The 24,740-nt window shown below is 58.1% G+C and overlaps 1 protein-coding gene across 5 annotated transcripts in view; it reads left to right on the top strand.

Moving 5' to 3' along the window:
- MYO18B (myosin XVIIIB) overlaps positions 1-24,740 on the top strand; it is a 68,026-nt gene extending 43,286 nt beyond the window's left edge. For 4 of the 5 annotated variants that reach the window (XM_077307686.1, XM_077307685.1, XM_077307683.1 and 1 more), the window contains 11 exons: positions 717-872; positions 4,991-5,104; positions 5,720-5,836; positions 6,174-6,257; positions 7,253-7,390; positions 7,813-7,998; positions 12,988-13,121; positions 16,148-16,189; positions 16,736-16,903; positions 22,157-23,406; positions 24,561-24,740. In XM_077307686.1, coding sequence (XP_077163801.1) covers positions 717-872; positions 4,991-5,104; positions 5,720-5,836; positions 6,174-6,257; positions 7,253-7,390; positions 7,813-7,998; positions 12,988-13,121; positions 16,148-16,189; positions 16,736-16,903; positions 22,157-23,405 — 2,388 coding nt within the window. In that variant the 3' untranslated portion in view covers position 23,406; positions 24,561-24,740. Of the gene's footprint in view, positions 1-716; positions 873-4,990; positions 5,105-5,719; positions 5,837-6,173; positions 6,258-7,252; positions 7,391-7,812; positions 7,999-12,987; positions 13,122-16,147; positions 16,190-16,735; positions 16,904-22,156; positions 23,407-24,522 lie in introns of all 5 variants that reach the window. The other variant, XM_077307684.1, reaches the window with a different exon arrangement.

Genomic DNA, 24,740 nt, shown 5'->3' with positions numbered 1-24,740 from the left:
CGAGACCTGGGATCTCTTTGCAAGGCAGAAGGGTCCCGGTGCTGCCCCTGGTAGATCTCGTGCCTCTCGATGGCGCAGGAAGTCTCCATGCCAAGGCATGTCCTTGTGGCCGCAGGATGGGATTGGGTCAGGCATGCTTTGGGAGTTCAGTGCTTGGAACTCCCTTCTCACGTCCATCTGGGTCAGGACCAGGGGGGCTGGGAGCCCCCCCCCCCACTGCACCATTTTCTCCACCTGGAGCAGCCCCAGGAGCGGCGGACAGCCCCGTGCAAACTCCTGAGAGCTGGGGGGTTACACAGACGTGACCCCCACGGAGCACATGGAGGCTTCACAGGGGCATGTCTCTGTGGGAGAGGGTTACGCCCCCCCTCTCCTCGGTCCACGGCCCTGATCCACGTTGAGCATGCACATGCCTGGGAGCTGAGCTTGGAGCGTGGGAGCCACCATGATTTTGTAATGTGTGGATCCTGCCCTCAGCAGGACCCTCGGGTGGGGGGCTCTGGGTGCGCTCCCTCAGGGGGGGGGAGTGGAAAACAGCCCGGCTCCTGTGCACTGGGGGCCAGTTGATGCCTGCCGGGCTGTGAGCTCGACTCTGCCCCATGGCCAGCAGGATCAGACCTGTCCTGGGAGGCCCCTGGGGGGGGGGGTTGTACTGCTAGCAGGCTGCTCCCAGGGGCAGAAATGTGACTTGCCCCCTCCCCCCCCTCCCCCCCCAGATTGGTCACCGAGACTTTGATGTGGAGAAGAGGCTCCGGCGTGACCTGAAGAGGACCCATGCGCTGCTGGCGGATGTGCAGCTTCTGTTGGCCGCTGCTGGGGAAGGAGCTGGTCCGCTGGGGAGCAACGAGGAACTGGAGAAGCTTCAGAGGCAGGTGGGAACCGGGAGTGTGCAGCCACGCCCACGCAGCGCTTTGCAGGGACGCCGTGCAGGTGGCAGAGCTTGTCCTGGGGCCTTCCCGGTCACGATCGGCTCCTTGGCAGGGTCATTCTCCCCAGCAGGCCCTTCTGAGGCTGTGCAGAGCCCACCGACAGGGACTTTGGGCCGGCTGTTTAGCAGGGTCTTCCCCTCAATCAGACAAATCAAGCCGAAATCGCTTCGAGCTTCCCTGATTTGGCCCATTTAAACGAATGGGGGTTGCGATTTGGCTCAGATAAACCTGAAAAATACCTCAAACAGCGTTGAGTCGATTTTTTTCAGGCAGGCTCATCTGAGCCAGATGGCACGTCCCCTGGGCCAATCCCTGCTTCTTAATAGTGTTACGCAGACGGGCACTTGGGAAGTGAGGAGCTAGGAAGGAAGAGCTAAACCTGTTCTTTTAAAGAAGAGCCTTCAGTGCCCACAGGAATCCTTCAGATTTTAATTAAGGCAATTAGTTAAATGGATTGTTCCCTGCCTTAATTCCATGGCCTGGGCTAATTGCTCCTTTCCATCTCTTCCACGGCCCCTCCCCCCTCGGGCCCACCCCGGACCTCCAGGAATCTCTCCCCTGGGACTTGGTGACTCTACCTGATATCTCAGGATGCCAAGCCCCCCCCCCCCACTGAACTCTGGGGTCACTTCTGGGCCGTACACTAAAGGCAAAGATGTCTGAGGTCAGTCCTCCTGCCCAAGGCAATGTTCTTGTTCTGACAATATAGATTCAATTTTAATACTATTTTAATATACGTAGAGAGTCAACGATAACAGTTTCTAGATAATTTCCGTTTTCCAGCAGTCCCCCCCCACAAGATGGGGGGCTACAGGGAGGGGTGGGGGCAGGCTCCCCTTCTCTTGCCTGTGCACCGTCAGGAACGGGTGGGCTGCTGGTTGGCAGAAGGCAGGCCTTGTCCGCCGTTGCATGTAGGGTGGTGCGTTCAAGCGTTTCTCATCTGAGACCCAAAGTTCTATATTTGGTTTTGGTTGAACGTTTCCCAACGTTTGGGCATCATTTCGGATCCCGATCAAAATTAAACACACGGCCTGAGCTGTTGGCACAAAACAGGATGTTGGATGTTGGATGTTGAATGTGTGTGAATGTTCCGCTAAAAAGTCATGCTAGGAGGGGAGAGTTTTCAGCTGGGGGGGGGGTCCTGGCCTTTTGCCTGCCCTCAGTCTCCTGCTGCAGCGCCCCTCTCTTGGCTGCCCTCCGCCCTCTGCAGGGAACAGCTGGAAGGAGCTGAGTGAAAATGCTGGTGGTTGGTGGAGAGCGGGTGTGGTAGAGATCTGACCCCGTGGCCACACGTGGAGCCCCCCAGCCCTCCCCGTCTTAGGGCCAGCCAGGGCTTCCTTTCCTGTCTCTTCACTCCCAGGGCTAGACCCCCCCTCCCCCCGTGTGGCCATCCGTCTTGCCAATGCCCTGTATGGTGGGATGGACTCACAAGCCTGCATTCCTTCATTCCTTGGGAGGCTGGGAAGCCTTGCAGCCATACTGTGACACCCCTCGGTGGTGCCCCCTGTTTCCCTTACGGAAACCAAACCGGCCTCCCTGAGAGCACCCCCTGCTGGAGGCGGGATCTTGTGGGACCCCCCTGCACGAGATGCTGGTGACGGCGGAACAGACCCTGCTGGGGAGGGGAGTCCCAGGAAGAGCTAACGGGAGCCGCCCGTGTACGGTGGAGCCGGAAGGACAGGGAGTGGATCCGTCTCAGCTGCTGGAGTCTTTCCCTGTTAAAGCGGAAGAGGAGACCCACCGTGCTGGAAGGGAGAGGGCGGTGTCCAGCCAGGCTGTGGCTCAGCGGCAGGTGCTCTGCTTGGCATGCAGGCGCTCTCAGTTCAATCCCGGCCCTCTCAAAGGACCGGGGTGACTGGAAGGACTCTGGAGAGCGGCTGCCAGTCTGAGTGAGCAGATACTGGCTGTGGTGGTTCAGGGGAAGGTGTCCCCTCCTGTTCTCAAGTCGGGACTCCCTGGGTGCCGCTTGGTTCCCGTTCTGCTGGCAGCTGAGGCCTAATGGCAGGGGCTGAGCTCCGGCTTCTCTGTGGCCTCCTTTTGCAAAACGGAAGGGCAGTTGGGCTCTCCTGCGAGGCTGCTGTGGGGAGGAGTGGCCAGGTTGTGTCGGAAGTCATTTGGCTGAGAACTGCCCACACATCTGTCTGCAGTGGCATCTTCGTTGCCTCCCCCGCCCCCGCCAGCTCTCCAGGAGCAAACCGTTCTCATCAGTGGACTCAGAGAGGAGGAAGGGTGGTGGGGAATGAGGGCTTTTTTTTGGGGGGGGGTATTATAATGGTACAATCTGTATGATCATCAGAATCCAGCCTGCCTTTCCGTGGTGTTTTGGTGAGTCTGAAGCATTCGTTTTAAACAGGTACGTGGCAGATGGTGCGATGTTAGCAGCCTCATGCTGTTGATCTCGGCATGCATTATGCATCCTTTTGGAGGGGAATTTCAATTTGTTTGTTCCCAAGTGGGAAAATGGCATTATGCAGATTTTCTTTTAAAGGAAGTGGGGAGGAAAGAGAGAGATGAGACACTCCTGTGGGGGAAAGGCCTTTGCAGGAGACAAAGTTAAGCAAAGAGAAAAACTGCAGTCAGTTACTGATATAAATATGGTTGTGTGTAGTTCAGAGTAGTTCAGCAGTGGAATGGGCTGCCTAAGGAGGTGGTGAGCTCCCCCTCACTGGAAGTCTTCAAGCAAAGGCTGGATACACACTTTTCTTGGATGCTTTAGGATGCTTAGGGCTAATCCTGCGTTGAGCAGGGGGTTGGACTAGATGGCCTGTATGGCCCCTTCCAACTCTATGATTCTATGATTCTATGTGTGTTTAACCTGGGTTAGAGATGAAGCTAGATTTCTTTTCTGACCCACTTAACCAGTGTGAAATCGGGAAAAGTTCAGATCCAAGCAGGAGTGGACTTGTGATGTGTGCTGTGGGACAAGCCAGAGCAGAATGTCTCCTGGGGCTTGGGGCTGCTGGTGGGCTGCTGGGGACCCCCTGCTCCTTTGGGAGCCAGAGCCGTTGCTGGGAGAGGCTGTCTCTGGTGTTGATCTGCAGGCAGCCACTGATGCCGGGAGGGTCAAACTCCACCCTGTGGGCTGCTGTCTCCTTCACAAACTAGATGGGACTCACACCACTTTGCAGGTGAACATGCCGGGCTCTGGCAGGCAGCCAGCCAGGCTGGGGCAAGAGGCGGGGCCCAGGCACGCAGCCGCATGGAGACGGGGGGGGGGGGGGGAGCTGTTTTCCTTCCAAGGATTTGTACCAAGTTGGGGAGGGAAGGTGGGAGGGAGAGAAACTCTCCTCCTCCCAGCAGATTCTCTTTGTGTCTGCAGCAAGCGCAAGTGATCTCCGGGCCTTTCTGGGGAAGACGTTGGGCCTGCACTGGGAAACTGGCTGTGAGAGAGATGTGGCTGCAACTGGGAAGAGAGGGAGGGCTTTATTGATTTTGTCGGCTTATTTAAACATCCTTCCGCCGCCTTTCCACTTGATTGGAGTCCACAAGGCGGCCAAGATAAACTAATGAAAACATTTGAGTGCTTAAAATACAATCCACATTACAAAACAATTCAGTTAAAAACCTATAACCAAACAATGTTGGAAGATCAAGGGCCAGCAACTGATAGTGTGTGTGTGTGTGGGGGGGGGGTGACAAAGGAAACAAGCCAGGCTTCACCTGCTGGGGGAAGATGACGAGGCCGGAGATGGGCCCGGCCCCCTGAGGAGGGAGGGAGGGAGGGAGGGAGGGCCAGAGCTCTGGAGCCACAACTGAGGAGGCCGTTCCTTCCCTGCCCCTTCAGGGATGGGCCTCCGAGGATGACTGGCAGTCTTCAAGCAAAAGCTGGATACACTCTTTTCTTGGATGCTTTAGGATGCTTTGGGCTGATCCTGCGTTGAGCAGGGGGTTGGACTAGATGGCCTGTGTGGCCCCTTCCAACTCTCTGATTCTCTGATTCTATGACTGGGGTGAGGGTGGAAGTTAAGAGTTGGCCACATTCTGGGACTCCCCGTTGGATTGTGGGTTTTGTGCAGTCAGTGGGGTGTGATGCCATTCATGGCCCCCTCTGTCCTTCGCAGTGGGAAGAGAGTGAGGCCAGGTGTGCAGAGGCCCAGAGGCTGCGTGAGTCCATGGCCCAGGAGCTGGAGAACCGGCATGCGGAGCTGGAGGCCGTCAGTCGGAACAAGAATTTGGTGCGTGGCCTGTGGGGCGGGGCGGAGTCTGTCCGTTTGGGGGTGAGGACCCTTGCGGTGCCGAAGAGGGTCAATCAAACCCCATCCAGAGCATAGGTCATGATCCAGCAGCCTTTCTCCTGCGTAAGCACCGAGATGGGAAGGCTGATCCAGTGCCCCATGTGTGTTTTCCCACCTTTAAATGACCCCTGGGATTTTTTTTGGGGGGGGTGGAGCACACATCTACATGACAGTGGGTGGGGGTCCTCCAATAAGCTGAATAACCAGAACGTTATGGGGAAATGGCATGGGGGGCGTGGCCTGCTTCCCACCCTGCAGCGCTAACCCTACTTGTTCCAGCTGGACTGGGGCGGGGTGGGGGGTAGCTGGCCGGCCTTTCCACCACAGCCAGGCCCCAAGAGCCTGTTGCAGGAATTGCAGCTGCCCTCTCCTGAGCTGCGGCTTTCTGCCTGGTCCTCCCAGCTCCACTGTCTCTTCCCCAGACCAGCGTGATTTTCAGGCTCCTGCGGTTGGTCCCTGCAGGAATCCTGCTGCTCTCTTACGGCGGGTGGGGGGGGGTGGCACATTCCTTCCCGGCCCTTGTTTCTGAAGCCCCCAGGTTCTGTTCTGCCCCAGGTGGATGAGCAGTTGTACCAGCTGCAGCACGAGCGAGCCGACCTCCTGAAGCGCATTGAGGAGGACCAGGAAGACCTGAACGAGCTGATGGCCAAGCACAAGGCGCTGATAGCCCAGGTACGAGGTTGCGAGGGGCGCGAGGCTGAGCCGGCCTCCAGGGAGCAGAGCCAACCGCTCAGGTGAGGCCAGGGGGTGGGCCTCCCTCCCCAGTCTGAGGGGCTGCTGTGCTGCCTTTTGGGCAGCCACAGCTACCAGCCTCGTGCAGCCACCGCTCAACTGGCACAAGTGGGGCTGGCCGTGGCACCGGAATCCCGTGGCTTTTACAGTGCGTGGAAACGTGCGGGGCTGGTGGAAGCCAGAAATGCTCCCGGCAAAAAGACCTTGTCCCTGAGGGCCAAATCCACGCCCTTCTGTGTGGACCTTGTATGTCTTGAGCTCTCCTCTGCTTTTGCAGTCAGCTGCCGACCTTGCTCAGATTCAGGAGCTGCAGGCCCAGCTGGAGGAGGCAGAAAAGCAGAAGCACGACCTGCAAGAGAAAGTAGGCACCGCTGACAGCATTCACAAACAAACCATTCTGACCCCTTGTCCTCGGCACAGAGTTCACTCAAGACCACAGCTTTGTGCTGGCAGTCGGTGGGGTGCACCAGCTTGATGTAGGAGTGTGGACTTCTAATCTGGTTTGATTCCTGGCTCCTCATGCAACCAGTTGGGTGACCTTGGGCTTGCCACAGCGCTGATAAAACTGTTCTGACCGAGCAGGAATATCAGGGCACAATCAGCCTCACCCACCTCACAGGGTGTGAGTTGTGAGGAGAGGAAAGATCAGCTGGTTTTCAATTCAGCCAGTTAATCTTTACTTGAAATAATAATTCTGTCCGTTAAACAAGTTTACTTGCTTAGACTTACAGTAACAATTAGAAGAACAATTCTTGTAGAGCTGGCTGGCTGGCTTGCTTGCCTTTTGGTTTCCTAGTTGTAGCAACAACACAAATCTAGAATCAATCTCACACACACTAACTGAAGTAGATTTTGATGAGACTCAGGAGATGGGGTGGTTAATAAATGACAACAACAGCAGCACACTTATTTTGTTGCTGTGACTCACTCCATCTCAGACGCACAAATACAGGGAAGGGGAGAGACACTGACGGCCTGACTGGGAGCTCCAGAGAAGTGACCAAACCGGCAGAATCTTCAGAGATTCTCCCATCATGCACCACTCCTCCCTCCACGATGAAGAGTGCTTGCGTGCGAGGATGTGAAACCCAACCCCTGCCTCACAAGCTGTGGGGAGAGGAAGGGAAGGCGACCGTACGCTGCCTTTAGGCTCCTCCAGGGTGTGGAAACCGACTCTTCTCCTCACCCAAGAATGCCCACTGGGGGTGCTGAGCCCTGCAGAGGGTGACTTGGCCTCCCTTCCACTCTTCCCACATGATACGGATGCCCTCAGACACTGACCTCTGAGAGCCCACCGCTCTGGTAGCAGGACCTGAGACCCACTTTCTGTTCCCCTGCCTGCCTCTCCCTGCCCAGCTGCAGGTGGCCCAAGCCCAGCTGGTCCACATGGAGCAGGCCATGGTGGAGCGGTCCATTGTCAGTCGGCAGGAGGCTGTGATCTGTGACCTGGAGAACAAGATGGAGTTCCAGAGGGTCCAGATCAAGCGCTTCGAGGTAGGGGGTCTCCTGCGTGGGCACTCAGGCTGGGGTGGACAGGCAACAGGGACCTGCATGCCAATCCGGGGGGAGGGCGGGTGAGCCGGCAGCAGTCCTGACACAAGGATGCTCGGGGGGGGGGGATTGGCAGAGGGTCTCAGGTGTGTCTCGGCCTTTTTTCATGGAAAGCCTGCCAGTTGCCCCGCAGTGCGCTTCCAGAACAGTGGTGCCGGCAGCTGTGTGCATTGCAGTCTATGTGCATTGCACCTAAGGTGGGGGGGGGGGGCACCGGTCCAGGGTGGGGGGAGGAAGTGGCTTGCACTGGTGGGCCCTTGGAAGAACTCCTGGCTGCTGAGGTATTCTGTGTCCAGGGAGAGCTGCGGCATGGACACTGGCCAGTTGTCCAGCAGCTCCTCACCCTGCTATGGGGCTGTCTGCAGATGCTGGTTCTCCGTCTTCGGGACAGCGTGATCAAGGTGGGGGAGGAGATGGAAAAAGCAAAGGAAGCTGAAGTGCGGGAAAAGGAGAACGGCCGCTACTACCAGCTGCGGATGGAGGAGATGAAGGCAGACCTGACAGAGCTGGCCCAGAGGGAGCTGGAAGCCAATCGCAGGAGGGTGGAGCTGGTAAGCAGTGGGCGGGGCAGCCACCTTGGGCTTCCCGGGTGTCTCGGAGGAGGAAGATGAGGGCTGGGGAGAGCCCTGGGAAGCTAGTCTGGGAAAGCCCTTGCATGGCGGAGACCCCCCCCCTCTCCAAACACCCCCCCCTCGACGGAAGCTCCTTGTGGGGAACGGGGGGGGGGTTGTGGCACCGTGGAGCTGCTCTTGACAGCAGAGGCAGCCTCCCTAATTACAGGACGTGTGATCACAGCCCCTCGCAGGGTGGCTCTGCGCCTTCCCGCCTTGGCTTCTCACCTGCGCGCCTTAATGGCTTCTCAGCTTTGGCTGTGGGTCTGACAGGAGGAGCGGGGCAATTCCCTGCCCTCACGGGGGCCGGCTCCCCCAAGCACCACACAGCTGCCAGGAAGCTGTGACTCATGGTCTGCGTGGGCCCCCCCCCTCCGGCATTCTCCCCTGCAGAGGCTCCCTTCTGCCCCAACCCCACCGTCCCCAGGCTCCACCCCCCACTTCTCCAGGAAATTCCGCCTCTGCCATTGCCTCCTTATTGGGACAGAAAGCCCCTCCCCAGATGGGACCCACCTGGCCAGGGCTGGCTTTGGGGCTTCACTGGCATCGTCTGCCTTTGCTGGGGAGGTTTCTCTGTGTTATTTAGGTCAGCTGCTGCAAAGAGTCTGTTTTGCAAATTATTGCCAAGGGGGGGCTACTGGGGGGGCATGAGGAGCAGGCCACTGATATCCCCTCCCTCCAGGATGGACCGAGTTCTGAAAAGGCCCCATGAGGGGACTCAGGAAGGGGCCAAGGAGCCCCTTTGCTGTGATAAATATTTGGGCCGTGCCGGGAGGGACACGAGAGGTTTTTGAGGGCCGCTCCGGAGGAAAGGGAATCCGCTCTGCTCTCCTCCTGGGCTCCCACCCCAGCGCTGTGGGCAGAGGCGTGCCTGCCTGCAGCTCAGCCCTGTGTGGAGGGCCAGTGGTGGCATTTGGGCAGAGACAGCCTGGAGCTGTGTCATGTCCGGAGCAGCTGCCTGCCTGCCTGCCCGGCCCATCCGCGGTGCCCTCGCCTGCCTTCTTACGCCACGGTGGAGAACTCGGGCATTTCTCTGCACATCGTGTCTCCCGCGTGGCGAGGCCTCTCCAGGGCAGGGCAGCACAGAGAGAAAATGTCAGAATTCCCACAGGATGAAGCCCACCCCTGTAGGTGATCCTGCCCCAATTGCACCCCCCAAAAGAAGGAGAGAGTTCTCAGGCCCCACCCTCCACACCACCGCTATGTCCAGAGCTGCAGGCGGCACACTTTGAAGGCAGCTGTCAATGTGGAAGGGGGGAGGAGAGGCCCCCCCCTAGCGCGGTCGTGTGCGCATCTCTGCCGGGGCCCTGTCATGTTGAAATCCCCTTCCTGGCAGTGTGGGGGCAGCCCCCTGTGACTCCCACCTCGGCAGTGGAATTAAATAATCTTTCATGCCGAAAATAACTGTCTCCCCACTTAACTTACCAGGTTTTCAAACAAACTGGCATGACTTGTAATAATCCCTGTCTAACATCTCCTGAATACAAAGCAGCCTTGCCCGAGCAGCAGCAGCAGAGGCAGGCGGCTTCTCTGTTTCCAGACCTGCTTCAAAAATAGCCCTTTGTCTCTCAAGACGAGCCAGAGATCTTGAGAAGATTTGCAGAGCTGCCGCTACGAGCACACGTGTCAAGAATCCGGCCCTGCCCCCCTCCCCACACGCAGGGGAACGTGTCCCGTGAGCAAGTGGCACGATCCAAAGATGCGCAGGCTGGTCTGCCCCTTTGAGTGGGAACCTCACGAGTTCCTGGCCTGAAACGCAGACCTTTGGACTCTGGTCCACCAGGGATGTGAGGGGGAGGCTAGTGCTGTCCAAAAGCAGTCTGGTTTTCTTTGGCAGAGCGGTCCACCCATGGCTGAGGGGCCGGAGTCCGAAGAGGCAGCCGGACAAAAGAAGAAGAGCTGGTTCTGATAGGCCGTTTTTCTCTACCCGAAGGAGTCTCAGAGGGGCTTACAGTCACCTTTCCTCTCCCCACCACAGACACCCAGTGAGGGAGGGGAGGCTGAGAGCCCTGATATTACTGAAGAAGAAGAGTTGGTTCTTATATGCCGCTTTTCTCTACCCGAAGGAGGCTCAAAGCGGCTTCCAGTCGCCTTCCCTTTCCTCTCCCTACAACACCCCTGTGGGGTGAGTGAGGCTGAGAGAGCCCTGATATCACTGCCCGGTCGGAACAGTTTTATCACTGCTGTGATAAGGTCACCCAGCTGGTTGCATGTGGGGGAGCGCAGAATCGAACCCGGCATGCCAGATTAGAAGTCCGCACTCCTAGCCACGACACCAAGCTGGCTCTCTAAAACAGCAGAGGACAAGAGCTGGGGGTGTGGAGAACCGGCCGTGCTGAGGGTGAAGGAGCAGCCCTGTCAGCCGGGCCTTAGTTGCCAGCAGAGCATGAGGGGGCTGGTTTGGGCCCCCGTCAGCCAGGAGATGAAGCGGGGCTGGGAGGCGAGCAGGGGAAGCCAGTCCTAGTAGTGGCTGCAGAGCGTTTGAGGGCAAGTCCTCTTCCTTGGACCTGGGTCGCTCCGCAGCGGAATGGGCTGCCTCAGGAGGAGGAGGAGGAGGAGGAGGAGGAGGAGGGGAGCTCCCCCTCACTGGCCCTCTTCAAGCCGCCGCTGGACAGCTCCTAATCATATGGCTTGTGGCTGATCCGGCCCTGAGCAGGGCTGGGACTAGAGGGCCTGCATGGCCCCCTCCCCCTCTAGGACCCCATGACTCCGATCCGGGATTCCTGCAGATGTGGAGCCTGTGGGGGAGAGGGGCGTCATCAGGGGGGAGCCCACCCTCGAAGGCAGCCATTTTCTCCAGGGGAACTGACCGCTCCCTGGCCCTGCCCCCATCCCTCCGGGGCCCAGGCACCCCTGTCCCGCTGGCAGCCTGCAGACTTCCACTCCACGCCCATCCACCCCCCCCTCCGCCCCGATCACGAGAAGGCAGCCGGGAGGCGCATGCAGGCATCTGCAGCGGAGAGCAGGAATTGTCTGGCTAATGAAAGCCCCGGAGATCGCATTGTTTGTTCATCTCCCCCCAGATTCAGAAGATTGCTTGTGGGCCTTTTGTGCATTTTGCTCCCCGTCAGGCGAGAAGGTGGTGCTGGGGGTGGCCAAGCTCCAAGACCCCGACAGATAGTATTGCCCTCCGCTGTGGCCCTGCCAGGGCTCCCGGGTGCCTGGGCGGAGGGGGGGCAGGAGGGGGGGCTTCTGAGAGAGATCCCAGCCAGCGAACTGCAATGAATTGAACTTCGTCTTTCTGCGGGGGAGGGGGGGGGAGGGGGGAGAGGAGTGGCATGGGGAAAGGACTGGAATAGCTTTCTTTTACCCTGCTCCTGATGAAAGGACTGAGTTTATTTAGAATCAATAGGCTGTTTTCCCCGTCTCTGGTTTGCAAACTGTTCTCCCTTAGCCAAGGGGGGGGGGCCCTGAGGGAGGCCATCTCCCCCCCCCCCCCGCCTGTGCGGTGGCTCATGCACTCCACGGAAGGTGTTCTTCAGGCACAAGGATATAGCTCTTCTCTCCCCCCCCCCTGAACAAATTAGAGTCCAGTCAGGCACCCTGAGGAGAAAGCAAGTTTTATTGAAGGGAGGGGTTTTCGTGGCCACGCCCGCACTTTGAACATGGACAGGGAGTCTGGCTTCCCACCACAAGAGTGTCCTGCGGTGTTCCTTGGGAAGAAGGGACCACATCCCACTTTGCCGCCTGCCCCCCCCCCCCAGGTTTTTGTTTGTTTGTTTTGAGCAGAGGCCCAGAAAGGGGGGGGGGCCCTGGGAATTATAACCTGGAAGGCAGAAGCCCCCAGTTCCCTAAGAGGCCCGTGCAAATGGGGGGCATCGCCTAAGCCAGCCAGCATGTTGGTGCATAAAAGGTCCTTTGTGAGGAGCGGGATGCTGGATGCCACCTCCTGCCTGCGGCTTTTAAACAACAATGAGCCCTGTTCCCTTTGTGGAGTGAAAGCTCTTCTGATGGAGTGCGCTCTAAGTGCTTGAGACCACGTGGGGCAGCTGCTGAGGACCCTCCAGATGCGCCCCTGCCCCGCCCGCCCGCCCGCCCGCAGCGGGACCAGGCCTGCCCCTCCGCTTGCCTGGCCGCTGCCTTCACCCCACTCTCGGCACCTCCGACTGCTCCAGTCCCAGAGAACGGCCTCCCTCCCCCATGCCCACCTCCACTTCCTGGTCTGGTCTCTCCTGCAGATTGGGTGGAGAAAGAGCTGCTCCCCTGTGCCCCCCCCCCATTAATTGGCTGCTCTGCCTCCTCCCTCCAGACTCCCAGGACTTCCGGCCTCCTTGCTGCCCTGGTGAAGCCCCCCGTCCTCTTGACCGAGGTGCTGGGGCTCAGGGCTCCTGGCAGGCCCCGCTGTTACCCACATCTTTGCCACCTGCCTGCCCTGCCCTGCCCTGCCTTGTGCATCCATGCCCCTCCCCTCCTCGGCTTGGCAGGGCACAGCACACCCTCCTTGCCTCATGCTTCAGCCACACGCTGCCCACTGCTGCCCGAGAGAGGCCCACTGGCCGAGGAAGGGCACCGAAGCAGGCAGGGGGCGAAGAAGGGGGCAGGCCTGGCGTTGGGTCCCTGGACTGGCGGGCAGAAGTGGCTCCTCAGCAGGCCTGTATTTTGTCAGCCAGTTCCACCTATCTGCCCGATTTTGGGGAATCTCAGGGGCACACCTGCACATATTTATTATTATTACTAATTAATTAATTTAATTTATATACCACCCCCTGCCAGTGAGCCGCCTTTGCAGTGGCAGAGCAGGATCTGGCATGCCCCAGACTTTTCCCCTAGCCAGGCCCCGCAGCCGTCCTTGCAGCCTGCCTGCAGGAGAAAAGGCCGAGGCATTGAACTGAGGTGCCAGTGGGGCAGGGCAGTGAGCGGAGGCACTAAGCCTGCCCGCTCCCCACTACAGAGGAGATGGACAATGACCCCTAACTCTTGTTTCGCCAGGAGAAGCAAGTGGGTGAGCTTTCTGCGGTGAGACAAACGCTGCAGGCTGACCTGGAGACCTCGATCCGGCGCATTGCAGACTTGCAGGCAGCTCTGGAGGAAGTGCAGTCAAGCGATGAAAGTGACACAGAGAGGTGAGTGTGCAACCCTGCCGAGGGGCCGCTGCCTAGCGCTTCCATGCCCACCTGTGCCTCTTGACAGCGAGGGCCTGGGACCCGGGGCAGAGCCTCTACTGGGCATGCAAAAGGTCCCCGGCTCAAGCCCCAGCAGCATCTCCCTGTGGAAAGGGCCAGGCAGACAGGGAGGGGAGGGGAGGGGAGGGGAGGGGAGGGGAACGCACTCTGCCCGAGGCCCTGGAGAACCACTGCCTCTCTGAGTGGGCCTGGGTGGAAGGCATTCTTGCAGGACCCCTACGCTGTCCTCCTCTCTTACGATGGCAGGGTTCTGGGCCCCAAAGGCCAGGGGGCCAATTGTGTATGAAGCTGCCCTGGAAACCAGCAAGGGGAGGGGGCAGTCGTTCTAGTTGGTCAGCAGCCCTTGAAAAGTGCTTGACTCAGCTGTTGCCTGGTGGCAGCTATGTATGGACGCACACGGGCGCTGTTTCTACAGCATGGCTGCACATGGCAGGCACAACATCACACCAAGCGTGTGCAAGCATTGTCTCCTTGAATGGGATGCCCCTCTCGTTGGCTTAACCTGAAAGCTGCCCTTCAACTCCTCCTCTTCCTCCCTCTGCACACTTTGTTGACCCCCCCTCCCCTTCATTCCCTCCATTAAGGTGTTGAAGGGCTGCTACAAGCAGGCCTTTGAGTTCAGCCTTTTGCTCCTGCGTGTGGAGGTCAGCCTTCCTGCGATGGGGGCTGCTTCTCTGTGAGAGGGCTAATTTCCACTTGGGGAGGATTCTTTGACTGCTTTTTCTGCTGGCGGTTTCCATGTCTTCCCTTGAGTGCTGCCTCCCGGCTGTGTTTTTCTGTTCTTTCCCTGGCTTTCCTTTCATGCCACGCCGTGTCAGACCCACCCAAGCCGCTGGCGAGTCCCTTATGAAAGCACCGGAGCCTGGATGAGAAGCAAGAGCAGGTGGCTCAGTGCAGCAACCCCAAGTGCCGCTTAGACCCTGAAATTGCCTCTGGCATCTGAGCTGACCTCCTGAGGCCAGAAGGGGTCTTTGCTGCTGTCGCTGCTCACACTTCTGAGCATGTGCAGAGGGCTTTCCCTTACTTCTGAGCACTCTGGTTTAATGCCCAGTCAGCTGGGATTGTGTGGAAGAATCTTAGCTGGCTGTGATGTTTTCTTTGGCCTCCTGGATGGTCTCAGAGATCCACCCCACTCCTCCTTCCCAAACTGGTCGTGCTGACAAATAAATGACCCTTGGTGACCTGAACCAAAGGGCCACTCAAGAGCATACCCCCCCCCCCCAGCAATCTTCACCCAGGATATTTATCTGGGGTATTCTGTGCAGCCCTTCATTGAGATCTCCTGCAGCCCCCCCTCCGTCTGACAGCCTTCCAAGCATGTCGCTTGTCTGCTGGTGGCCCCTAGATGAGGACATTTCTGGCTCCCGGAAAGGAAGGGTCCCAAGCGTGCAGCAGCAAGCGTGCCTCAGACGTCCCTTCCACCTGCAGGCCGTGTTCTCCATGTTGCAGCAGGCGTGGGCTGGCAGCTGTGGGAATTAATTGTGCTTCTCGTCAGCAATGAATGTGCCGGCGCCATTCCAAGAGCTGGGCTTCAAAGCCGGAGCCTGTTGTGCTAACATGTTTCGGTCTGTGTTCTCTCTTGCCAGCCCCAATTTCAAACCCATGCCCCTATTTTCCCTTGCCAGTGCCTCCTATGTAAAGCGAATAAAAGGAGTTAGACGGAAATCTGCAGAAGCCCAACACAGCGGCAAAGAGAACTCATTCCACAAAGCCAGACATTCCTCTTTCCCTCCCCAAGAGTGAGCTGGGATTCCAGGCCAGGGAGTGTTCTTTGGCGCTGCCAGAAGTGCTGGTCGTGGAGGCCTTGGTCGTGGAGGCCTTGGTCGTGGAGGCCTTCCCTCGGCATGTTTCCAGTCCGCCCCCCCCCAGCCCCCCCCACGTGCTGTGGATCTCTCAGGAAGAGGCAGCTACATAGGAATGGGGCACCCAGTAAGCAATGCCATAAGGTTGGGAGGGGCACCTCTGGGTGGGGCTGTAAACCTTTTCCCATTTGGGAAAGCTCAGTTGGGGAGTTTGTAGGTCTAGGAGGAGCATTGAGGCTGGGGTAGACTTAGTGACATGGCTAGGAAAGGCTGGATAAATATTTGTTGACATTATTTGACATTATTTTTGTTTTATTTATTTATAATTGGTCTTATATCCCGCCACTCCCGGAAGGTTCATGGCAGCTAACAATAAAATATAAATTCAAATGGGTTGGTCTGAAGTAGCACAATAAAATCAGAGTCCAGGAGCACCTTTAAGACCAACAAAGGTTTATTTGAGGCGTGAGGATTTTTATTAGGGTACTGTTGTGAAATCACACGGTTTGATACACGTTTTTCACTGTTAAATATGTTTTATATTTTAATCAAGAGGTTCATTGTACTGTTTGCTTATGGGAACTACAATGTAAATAGCCCTGAGCCGAAAAGGAGGACGATGACAGACAGGTAGCTAGAATGACTTCACATGTAAAGAATACATTTTTAAACAGGGTTTTATTTTAGGGAAATTTTTCAGATTAGGTTTAAGGTTAAGCATGGGTCGGTTTGGGGAGTTTGTAGATCTAGTGGGAGTCTGTGGGTTTATTGGGAGCAACAGGGCTGGGCAAGACCTAGTGACATGGTTAGGGAAGGCCGTGGGATGTATAATGATTTTTGGACATTATTTTTCACGTAGAAGCTGTTAAAAACAGGGATTTATATTAGTGACAGTTCTGAGGTTAGGGCTAGGGCTATCTCAGGCATGGTTGGGGTTGGGGAGCCTGTGGGCTTAGTGGGAGCCTTGGGGCTGGGGAAGGCGTAGTGGCCTAGTGAGGTTGGGCCGTGGGATGCATCAGGGTCCTCGGTCAGTCGGGTGGGGAGTTTGTAGGTTTGATGCCTTGAGCAATACGGTGGCACCCAGAGGCTTATGCCGCTGTTTGACTCCTGAAGGAGGAGTCCTGATTGGCTCTCTCCCTCTGTCCTTGTCTTTTATGGTTTCAGTGTCCAGACTGCTCGAGAATCGCTGAGCTCGAGGCAAGAGACGTAAGTGAGGCCAATGCCCTTGGCCCCCTGGGTGGGTGACCAGAGCGTCAAACTCCTGGACAGGCAGAAAACATTTAATGGCTGCAGAGTGAAAGGCTCTGGGCTGGGGGGGGCATTCATTCAATGAATTTCTGGAGTTCTAAACTGCCTTTGAGCCCCTCTCCTGCAGTTTGGTGGCATGGCTGGGAGAGAAGAGGGACATGTGTCATGCAAAGGAGCATTATAGGGGATTTGTTCCCTTCTGAGGCTTTCTAGCCCCCATTTCTGATCAACGGGCACCTTCGAGGCAATCAGAGGGAGAAAGAAGAGCTCCTCCCCTGCCCCCGTTGTGTTAGGCGATTGGAAGGTGCTGCTGGACTGTGGCTCTGCTCTCCTGAAGCATCCCGACTGATTCCCACCCACCTGGGGAAGGGGCAGGGACTCCAGTGGAACTCTGCTTCTCCCAGGCCTTGGGGGTTGGTCATGCCTTGAGGGGCTCTCTCTTGCAGGGCCTGAGTCTGCTGCTGGAGCAGATCTGAAGGGGATCCTTCTGCCTTCTGCTTGCAGGGAGAGTCAGCTGAGCTTGGGGTCCAGCTGGAGCTTGAACCTGGAGCCAGAAGGAAGTGTCCAGTCGTGGTCTCCCTCAACGTCTGGCTGGTCATCTACATCGGGCACGCATCTGGCTGCCACCTTCCCAAGGCTAGCGGGGGACAGCCGCAATGCGCAAGGCCTGAGGTGAGAGGAGGGTCTGTCCTCTGTGGGGGTGGCTTGCAACATCCTTGGACCGAACAGTGGGAGAGGCTGTCGTGGACAGAAATGGACGGAGCTCCCCCACTGCAGGGGGGCCTGCCTGGGAATGGCTCAGTAGGGCGTTGGGGGGGGGGGGGGTGGAGGAGCTGCGCTTCACTCCATGGAAAGCAGTCAGACCTACAGCCCCTTCCAGCTCCGGCTGTAGTGGATGGCCAGCCCCGGCAGGCTTAGGGCCCAGATCAATCCTGCTTTGCAAATGTGGATTCAAGAGCTCTCTCTACGTCTTGGGCCTTTGAGCTGCTTCAAAGAGCACCGAAGCAGTGAAGCAAAGGCATTTCCCGGCATTCCAGGCGAATTGTTGGTACAAACATGCGGAATAGACAGGGGCTCTCATCCCACCCCTCAGGGGCATCCCTCTGCGAGGGCCCTGGAGCTGGAGGGGGTGGAGGTGCAGGAGCAAAGTCGCCCCTTCAGGGAGCAGATGCATGCAAGGCTGCCCTGGCAGGTCCCCGGCCCCAGGAGTCACTTTCCGTTTCCCTTCTAGCCTCCATTTGCCCAAGAGGCTTCCCTGGCATTTCTGTGCTTGGCCCGAAGCCCTTTCTATGCCAGCTCTTTGCTGGTTGGGAAGCAGGACTTCCCCACAGTGTCTGTGGGGCTTTTGTGCACCTCTAGGGGATTCCCTGTCTTGTTTTCCCAAACGTGTTTTGGTGCAAAGTTCTGGATCGCATAATCTCAGAGCCTGCACAGCTGCTGTGAGGGCAAAGAGTCCAGGTTTTCCTGTCTGCAGACACCTGTCGCCCCCCCCACACACACACACACAGCACCCCTTTCCTCCCCGCCCGCATCACTCAGGGGCTTTTGGGGTTAGGGTCTGAATATACTGGGAAAGCAGATCTCCACAACAAAAGGCTCCCTTTTTTCTTTTTTAACGGAAAGCTGGGAATTCAGCAACCCTGGTCCACAGATTGCAATGATAACGTTATAGTGATATGAGAGTACTCAGTTATTGTGTCTCCCTCTCCCCCCCCCCCAAAAAAAAAATAAAGCCCCTGAAAATTCCCCAGCAGCCAGGGGTGGGCAAAGCTGCTCTGGATGCCCTGCTGAGGCCGCCCATCAAGGGAGCTGCAAAAGGGCCCCCGCAGGGCCTCCAGCTGTGGGGGAGGGACTCTCTGGGCCTGGGAAGGGTGCCATTGGGGGAAGAGCAGGAACTCAGCAAGGAGGGATGGCCCAGAGACCCACCCTTTTCTCCCAGGGGGCATCTGGAAGTCAAGCGTCATCGCAGGAGATCTCTGGCTTCCCCCCCCCCCAGCAGCAGCAGCAGTGGGGGCTCACAAAGGCTGAGGATCCTAGAGCTGGAAGGACCTCTGCTCAATGCAGGAAACCCCCGGCTACCTGCCCCCCCCTACAGGGGCCCCAGTTCCATGTCCAGAGGATGCCCCTTCCCAAGGCCAGTCTGGCCGGAGGGAATTCTTCCCGTGAGGAGAATGCCCAGGCGGCCAAGGGTGGCTCTTGTGGGGGGGGGGAGGAATGGGAGAGGAAGATGCAGCCCGGAGTCCGTTTCCCCCCCTGACCCTGGGCGGGAGGGCCGTTCTGGGGGGAGCCTCGCTTCTCTACCAAACCAGGACCAGATGGGCGCCAGGCGAGGGATGTGCTCGTGCACCAGGATGGATGGCATGCGTCTCTGCAGGATTCGTCCAAGCAACGGTGCCCCTCTCAGTTCCCCCGGGCTCTGCTGCACCACGGACTCTAAGCAGTTCTGTAGATTTGCAAAGTCTGCATAAGGGACAGACTATTCAAGCGTTTCCAAAAGGTCCTCGTCAGCTAAAGCACTTGCGAGCGCTACCGGCCAACGGCAGCCTCCTGCGTTCTGGGGAGCCTCGTCTGGGAGAGGGACGTGGCCGACTCGGGGGGGGGGGGTGAGGCGAGGCAAGGCTGGCTGTGGCTAAAGAAGCAGAACGGTGGCCCTACAGAAGTGCTCTTCTGATGTTGTGCAAACACGTCTTCTCCCACTGTGGCTGGGGTATTGCACGGCCGGGTCTGGCCTGGCTCCTGACTGGTGAGGGATGTGACGTGCCCACCCCAGCACATGGCCGGGGAGGGCAGGGGGGAGGCTGAGTTCCCTCCTTGGAAGCATTGCTGTGGAAGGCATACAGCCAGAAACCTGCATCCTGGCAGCTCTCTCTGTCTCTGTCTCTCTGTCTCTCTGTCTCTCTCTGTCTCTCTCTGTCTCTCTCTCTCTCGGTTAACTGGCAGCTTTACTAGTAGAAAGCTAAGACATTTATACTTCTAGTTCCACAATTATGCTAAGTAGTACCATTTTAGACAGTAAGTTATAAATTATGCATTTGATGAGGCTTAGCAGTAGAGAGAGGCTGAAGAGGAAGAAAGGCACACACATACATATCTGAGCAGGGAAGGTGGCAGTGCTGTCTGGAGTGGGGCGTGGCCAGGGCTGGCAGGGGAAACCCAGTGGGTCCAGCCCTTCCCTTCCCTTCCCCACGTCCCCCCCTCCCCACTTGTCAGGTCATGCTGCCTGATGGCGGGGGAGGGACGCTTCCCAGGAGGAGGAGGAGGAGGAGGAGGCTGCAGTTGTGCCCTGCGTATTTTGGGGGGGATTTGGCATCGTGGAGGGTCCATGAAGGTCCGGGCGGCAATTAGCTGGTAGGTTCCAGTTGAGGGGCCTTTGGCCACCCCTGAGGTGCCTGCTCTGAGCCTGAGGACGAAGGGCTGGGGGGGGGGGCAGGCGAGCAGCTGCGGGTATTGGACCCTGTTCTCCGGTTTGGAGATTGCTGCCCTTCACCACCACTCCATGCAGGCTCTCAGATGAGTGGGGCATGGTGCAGCCAGCCTGGGGAAGGGGCTGAATGTGGGGCCTTCAGATGGGGACGCTGGCTGGAGTTCAGATCTTGCTGGGGGGCTGCTGTCCTGGTGCATTTCCCCCAGCCAGAATGACTGAAAACAGTCCCATATGCCCCCCCCCCACTCCCATGCCCGGCCCTTTCCATATTGGCCCCCCCGCGCCCCCCTTTCTTCTCCAGCCATGCCCTTTGCTTCTATTCAAGCACAGATATTATTGCATAAATGATTTCAACCAGCATAAGCATAATCACCCTAATTACTGTGTAATCTTCACTAATTACTGTTGTATGTCATTTGCTTTGGTGTAGATTGCACACTACAAAAATTCCATTTGGCTTCAGGGACGCCTTCGGGTTGTACTTTCTTCATCATGGGGGTGGGGGTGGGGGAGGGATCGAGGGTAGCCCTTTCCTGCTTGGGGGTGGGGAATGGCCGCAGATGATGCCTGTTGGCGGGGTGGGGCGGGGCGGGGCAGAAGAAACCCCGCTGGCCCCTTTCCTGGCGCTCCCAACGGTTGGCTCCCTGGCTCTCGGCTGAGGCTGCAGCAGAGTCTTCCAGGGGCGGCCGAGGGGAGAGGCCTTGCCTGAGAGCCCAGGGCCGGGCTCTGCTCTAGGCGGCTGGGTGAGAGGAGCAGTCCAAGCTGGAGGCTTCCTCACCCCCCAAAGATTGCACTTCTGGCCCTGGGTGCCCTGGGTGGGTCTGCCTGCCCCCCCGCAGAGCTGAACTGGGTTAAGCAGCTGTCGCTTGAAGCCTCCTGGAGCAACCTGTTTGGGAAGGGTCTCCTCTCACCCCAGGGGAGAATGGAGTCTGGTTTAAAGGGGAGGGGAGGGGAGGCCACGCAGGGCCAGCGCTGTGTCCTGGCAGAGGGAGCTGCTCCCGGTCCTGGAGGCTGCCGCCAGCCCTTCCTCCTTGCTCCCACGGCCAGCCGGCCTGGCTGCCTCCTGCCTGGCTGCACCCGCTTCCTCCCTTTCCCGGCGGGTTCTTGCCAGACTTGTGGCAGCCATTTGCAGGAGTTCTCGGCTGCCCCAGCCCTTCCTGGCACGCTGGCTCCCTCCTCAGCGGCAGGGGCGCCTCGAGAGATCTCCCGGTGTAAATTCCTTTTGGGTCAGGCGAGTCTGGGCTCCGTGTGCCCAGCGTTGTCTGCCGGATTACAGGCTGGCATAATGTTTCCATGGAAACGACATCCCTTCTCCCTACAGAAGGGTTTATTATTGTCAAGGCTAAATCTTTTACCACTGTATTTTTCAACCGGGGGGTGGGGAGTGCAATTTCCTCCTGGTGGTTTCACAGACCATTTGTGAGCCAAAAAGACAGTGTGTGTGTGTGTGGGGGGGGGTTGTTTAAAGGCTGGCAGGTATGGGGCAGCTCAGGCCTGGGGGTTCCCACCTTCCTTCCCCTGCCCTGACTCCGTTGCGTGTCAGCCCTATAGTTGGGGTCAGCCACAGAGGTTTAGCCAGCCATCATCTGAACCCAGCTGGGGTGACTCCACCTGCTGATCCAGGTACTCCCATAGGGTGGGGGCTCCAGGGGCTCCCATCCCTTCCTCTCCTGGGGAGGCACCCTCTCCCCTCCCCTCCTCTCCTCTCTTGGAGGTGAGGCAGATGGGGAGCAGAGGACCCTGTGGAAGCCGCAGTCTCCACTGTCCTTAGGTCCCTTGCAGCCTTCAAGAGGAGGGGGAGCAGGGGCCACACTGGGGCTTGAGAGAAAGCCTCCAAGGACTGAGATCCAGCCCCAGCTCCACCGGCATGCCTGCACATGCCCAGGGTTCGCTGCCTCCATTGAAACGGCTGTGATGCCTGGCCTGCACGGCTCCCAGGGTCTGCTCTGTGTGCACTGTGGGCATCCCGGCTTTGGCTGCGCATCTACCCAGAGCCGCCAGAGATGTCAGCGAGAGCCCCTCCGACCCTCCAGGGCTTCGGGGGCTGCTTGCCTTTCCCTGGCTGGCCTGGCGGGAATGCTGTGCAGACGCACGGGTGTCAGGTCCGTCCGTAGGGTGGGTATGCCCGTGGCCGCAGGCCGTTCAGGCAGAAATGCAACCAACTGCTCCACGATCCTTCGCCAGGGAGCTCCATCGGTGGAGGCAGAGGCCGCCCCCGTTTCACTGTGTTCTTGGAATGACGGCTTGGATTCCTCGCTATTCCGAGGCAGCCAGCCGTCTTATTCTTATTCTAATTATGTTCAGAAATTACATTACTCAGCTCCGAGTGAACCAGCAGCATCTCCCCCCCCCCCCCGAAGAGGGTTCTAATTTAATGTTTAAATTAAATATTTATACTTCACGTGGCAATGGTGGGTGCTTGCTTTCGAACTCCCAAGGACATGCTTGTCTGCGCAGATCCCGCGCTCATGCACCCCGTGTCTTCTTCCTTTCCCTCCCAGAACACGCAGAGATCACAGCCAGAGTCCCCCCGCGTTGCTGAGTGCCCCAAGGCGGGAATCGGCAAGACACGCCGGGGAAGAGGATGTGGGCAGAGTCACGAGCCCTGTCCGGCAGGCTCAGAGATGGGAACACGGGAAGCTCCTCTGGGGAGAGGAGTCTGGGGCGCCCCAAAGCGCAGGCTCCAGCTCTCCGTCGGGGATGAGAAAGGGGCCGTACCCAGCAGCCTCCCCAGGTGGAAAACTGTCGAGTCCCGGGTCCCCCTCCATGGCTAGAAAGACGTCTCCCTCAGCTGATGGCAAATTGTCTCGCTCTTCATCAGCCCTTTCAGAGTATGTGGAAGAGCTGCGGCGGCAGAGGCTGAAGGACCCAGACCCGGGGGCCCTGGCCCTGGACGAGGTTTCGCCTTTGCCCATTTACCAAACCACAGGGGCCTCCTCCCTTCGAAGATGCCGGACTTTGCAGGAGGAGGACGATTTCCCAGGCAAACCCGGGGAGAGCGTTGGAGCCGGTGTGACTCAATCTGCCAGTTTCCAAAGTGTCTCCGCCTCTGAGGGCAGGGTGCGACCAGCCCCCTCGCCCATCCTGAAGAGGGTCTCCAAGTTTGGTTCCTACGACTCCCTTGTTCTGAATGCAGAGGAGGCACAATCGGAACTTGGCTCGCCAGCCCTGGGAAGAGACCCGTTCAGTATGTCGAGGCAGAGGCCCTGGAGGAGCAGACTGGCAGCATCCGTGGAAGGGGCGGCAGAGACCGATCTGGGCCAGGATCCTCTGCTCTTTCAGAACAAGAGATTGGGAGATGTTGCAAGCAAAGGGAAGGAAAGTGACCCGTTCTCTCGGGAAATACCAACTTTAAGCTACGAAAGAAAGACAAATGTTGAATTTGACGACATCCTGCCAGCCATCCGGAAAGCCCAGTCGACTGGCAGCCTGTCCCGAGCCCCCCGGGGAAGGAAGGACGGCCAGAGGCCCATGAGCGTCCACTTTGAAGACCAGATGTCCACTGAGCCAAGTCTGAGACCCAGAGAGGACCCTGGACACCTCTCCGATTCCTCCTCCTCGTCCAGCTCTGTGGGGTCTTTCAGAAGTGCTGACAGCGTCAAGAGTCGGCCGAGAATCCAGAGGCTGGAAGGGGAAGGATGTGTGGAGAAAGGAAGCCCAGCCGGGGCCAAGGAGGGCGGCCGGTCGGAGGCAGACGGGAAGGATGACGACGTGAACAGTATCATGATGAAGTACCTAGGGAAAGAATGAGGTAAGGGGCCGGGGCACGTGGTTGGGGCCGGCGGGACCGGTGGAGCTAAGCGGTGAAAAGAGTTCCTGAAAAACAGACAAACAGATTTGCGGCAGGACAGGAGCTCCCATGAATCCCTGCTCCCTTCTGCAGGCACAGCTAGAGAGTGAGCCCCTCCGTTGTATATATTGTGGAGTGATCTCAAATGCGGAATGAATTTAGCAGGCAAAGGACAATAGCACGTCTGCTGCAGGGCAGCTGAAAGGGGGGCAGCAAAACAGCCCCCGAGCGATGCTGGTGTTGCGCAGGAGCCAAGCATGCGTCTGTGGGACTGGCAGTCCACAGCCCTAGCACGCCACGCAAAGCCCGACTGCAGCTCCAGGATGGACGGACGCATGGGGGGGGGGGGCTTGATTCTCATGATGCTTCCTGGGATGAAGGCGAGACAGAGCCTGGGACATATAGGGCAGCCTGCTGCCTCCAGGTCAGTGGCCAGCTAGCTAGTCTCCACGGAGGGAGGGAGGACAGGCCGCAGAGGAAGGGAACCCAGCCCCCTCCCCTCAACCCTGTGGCTTCTCCTCCGCTCGCTGGCAAAGGGGCTAATTACGAGCAAATTAAGAAACAAGATCTGGGCGGCTCAGCTTTAGGAAATGTTTAATCCCTCCTCCATAGGGTTTGCGATATTTCTTGGGGCTTTGAGCTGCTGGGCAAGCCCAGAGACACATTAATTCGCTCCTCTTGCTGCACAGAACTTGGGCCCTTGGGAGGGCGGCTGGCCTAGGCAGGCCAGAGGCCATGCAGGGAGCCCAGACTCCAAAGACTCGGGGGTGGGAGCCCCTGGCAGCACATCCAGTTGGGTGTCGTGGTTAGGAGTGCGGACTGCTAGTCTGGCGTGCCGGGTTCGATTCTGCGCTCCCCCACATGCAGCCAGCTGGGTGACCTTGGGCTCGCCACGGCACTGATAAAACTGTTCTGACCGGGCAATGATATCAGGGCTCTCTCGGCCTCACCCACCTCGCAGGGTGTCTGTTGTGGGGAGAGGAATGGGAAGGCGACTGTAAGCCGCTTTGAGCCTCCTTCGGGTAGGGAAAAGCGGCATATAAGAACCAGCCCTCTTCCTTCTTCTTCTTCATCCAGGTCTGCATCTCTTTCTCTGTTCCCGTTTTGTCCTTCAGGGGCCCAAAGGTCAACGGAAGCAGCATTGAGGTGGATTTCTTCCTCAGGCGGAGGCTTCTCCTCCCCTGGCCCCGTCTGCTCGGATCCAGAAGCACAAGGAGGTGTGCCAGACAAATGGAGCAGGAGCTGGTTTGGGAGCTTTCTGCAACTGAAACAAAATAAAACATTTGCTGACTTGT

The sequence above is a fragment of the Paroedura picta genome, chromosome 13 (genome assembly GCF_049243985.1).
Source record: "Paroedura picta isolate Pp20150507F chromosome 13, Ppicta_v3.0, whole genome shotgun sequence".
NCBI classification, from domain to species: domain Eukaryota; kingdom Metazoa; phylum Chordata; class Lepidosauria; order Squamata; family Gekkonidae; genus Paroedura; species Paroedura picta.
The sequence above is the reverse complement of the archived record's forward strand: the minus strand, read 5'-3'. Positions and strand labels throughout refer to the sequence as shown.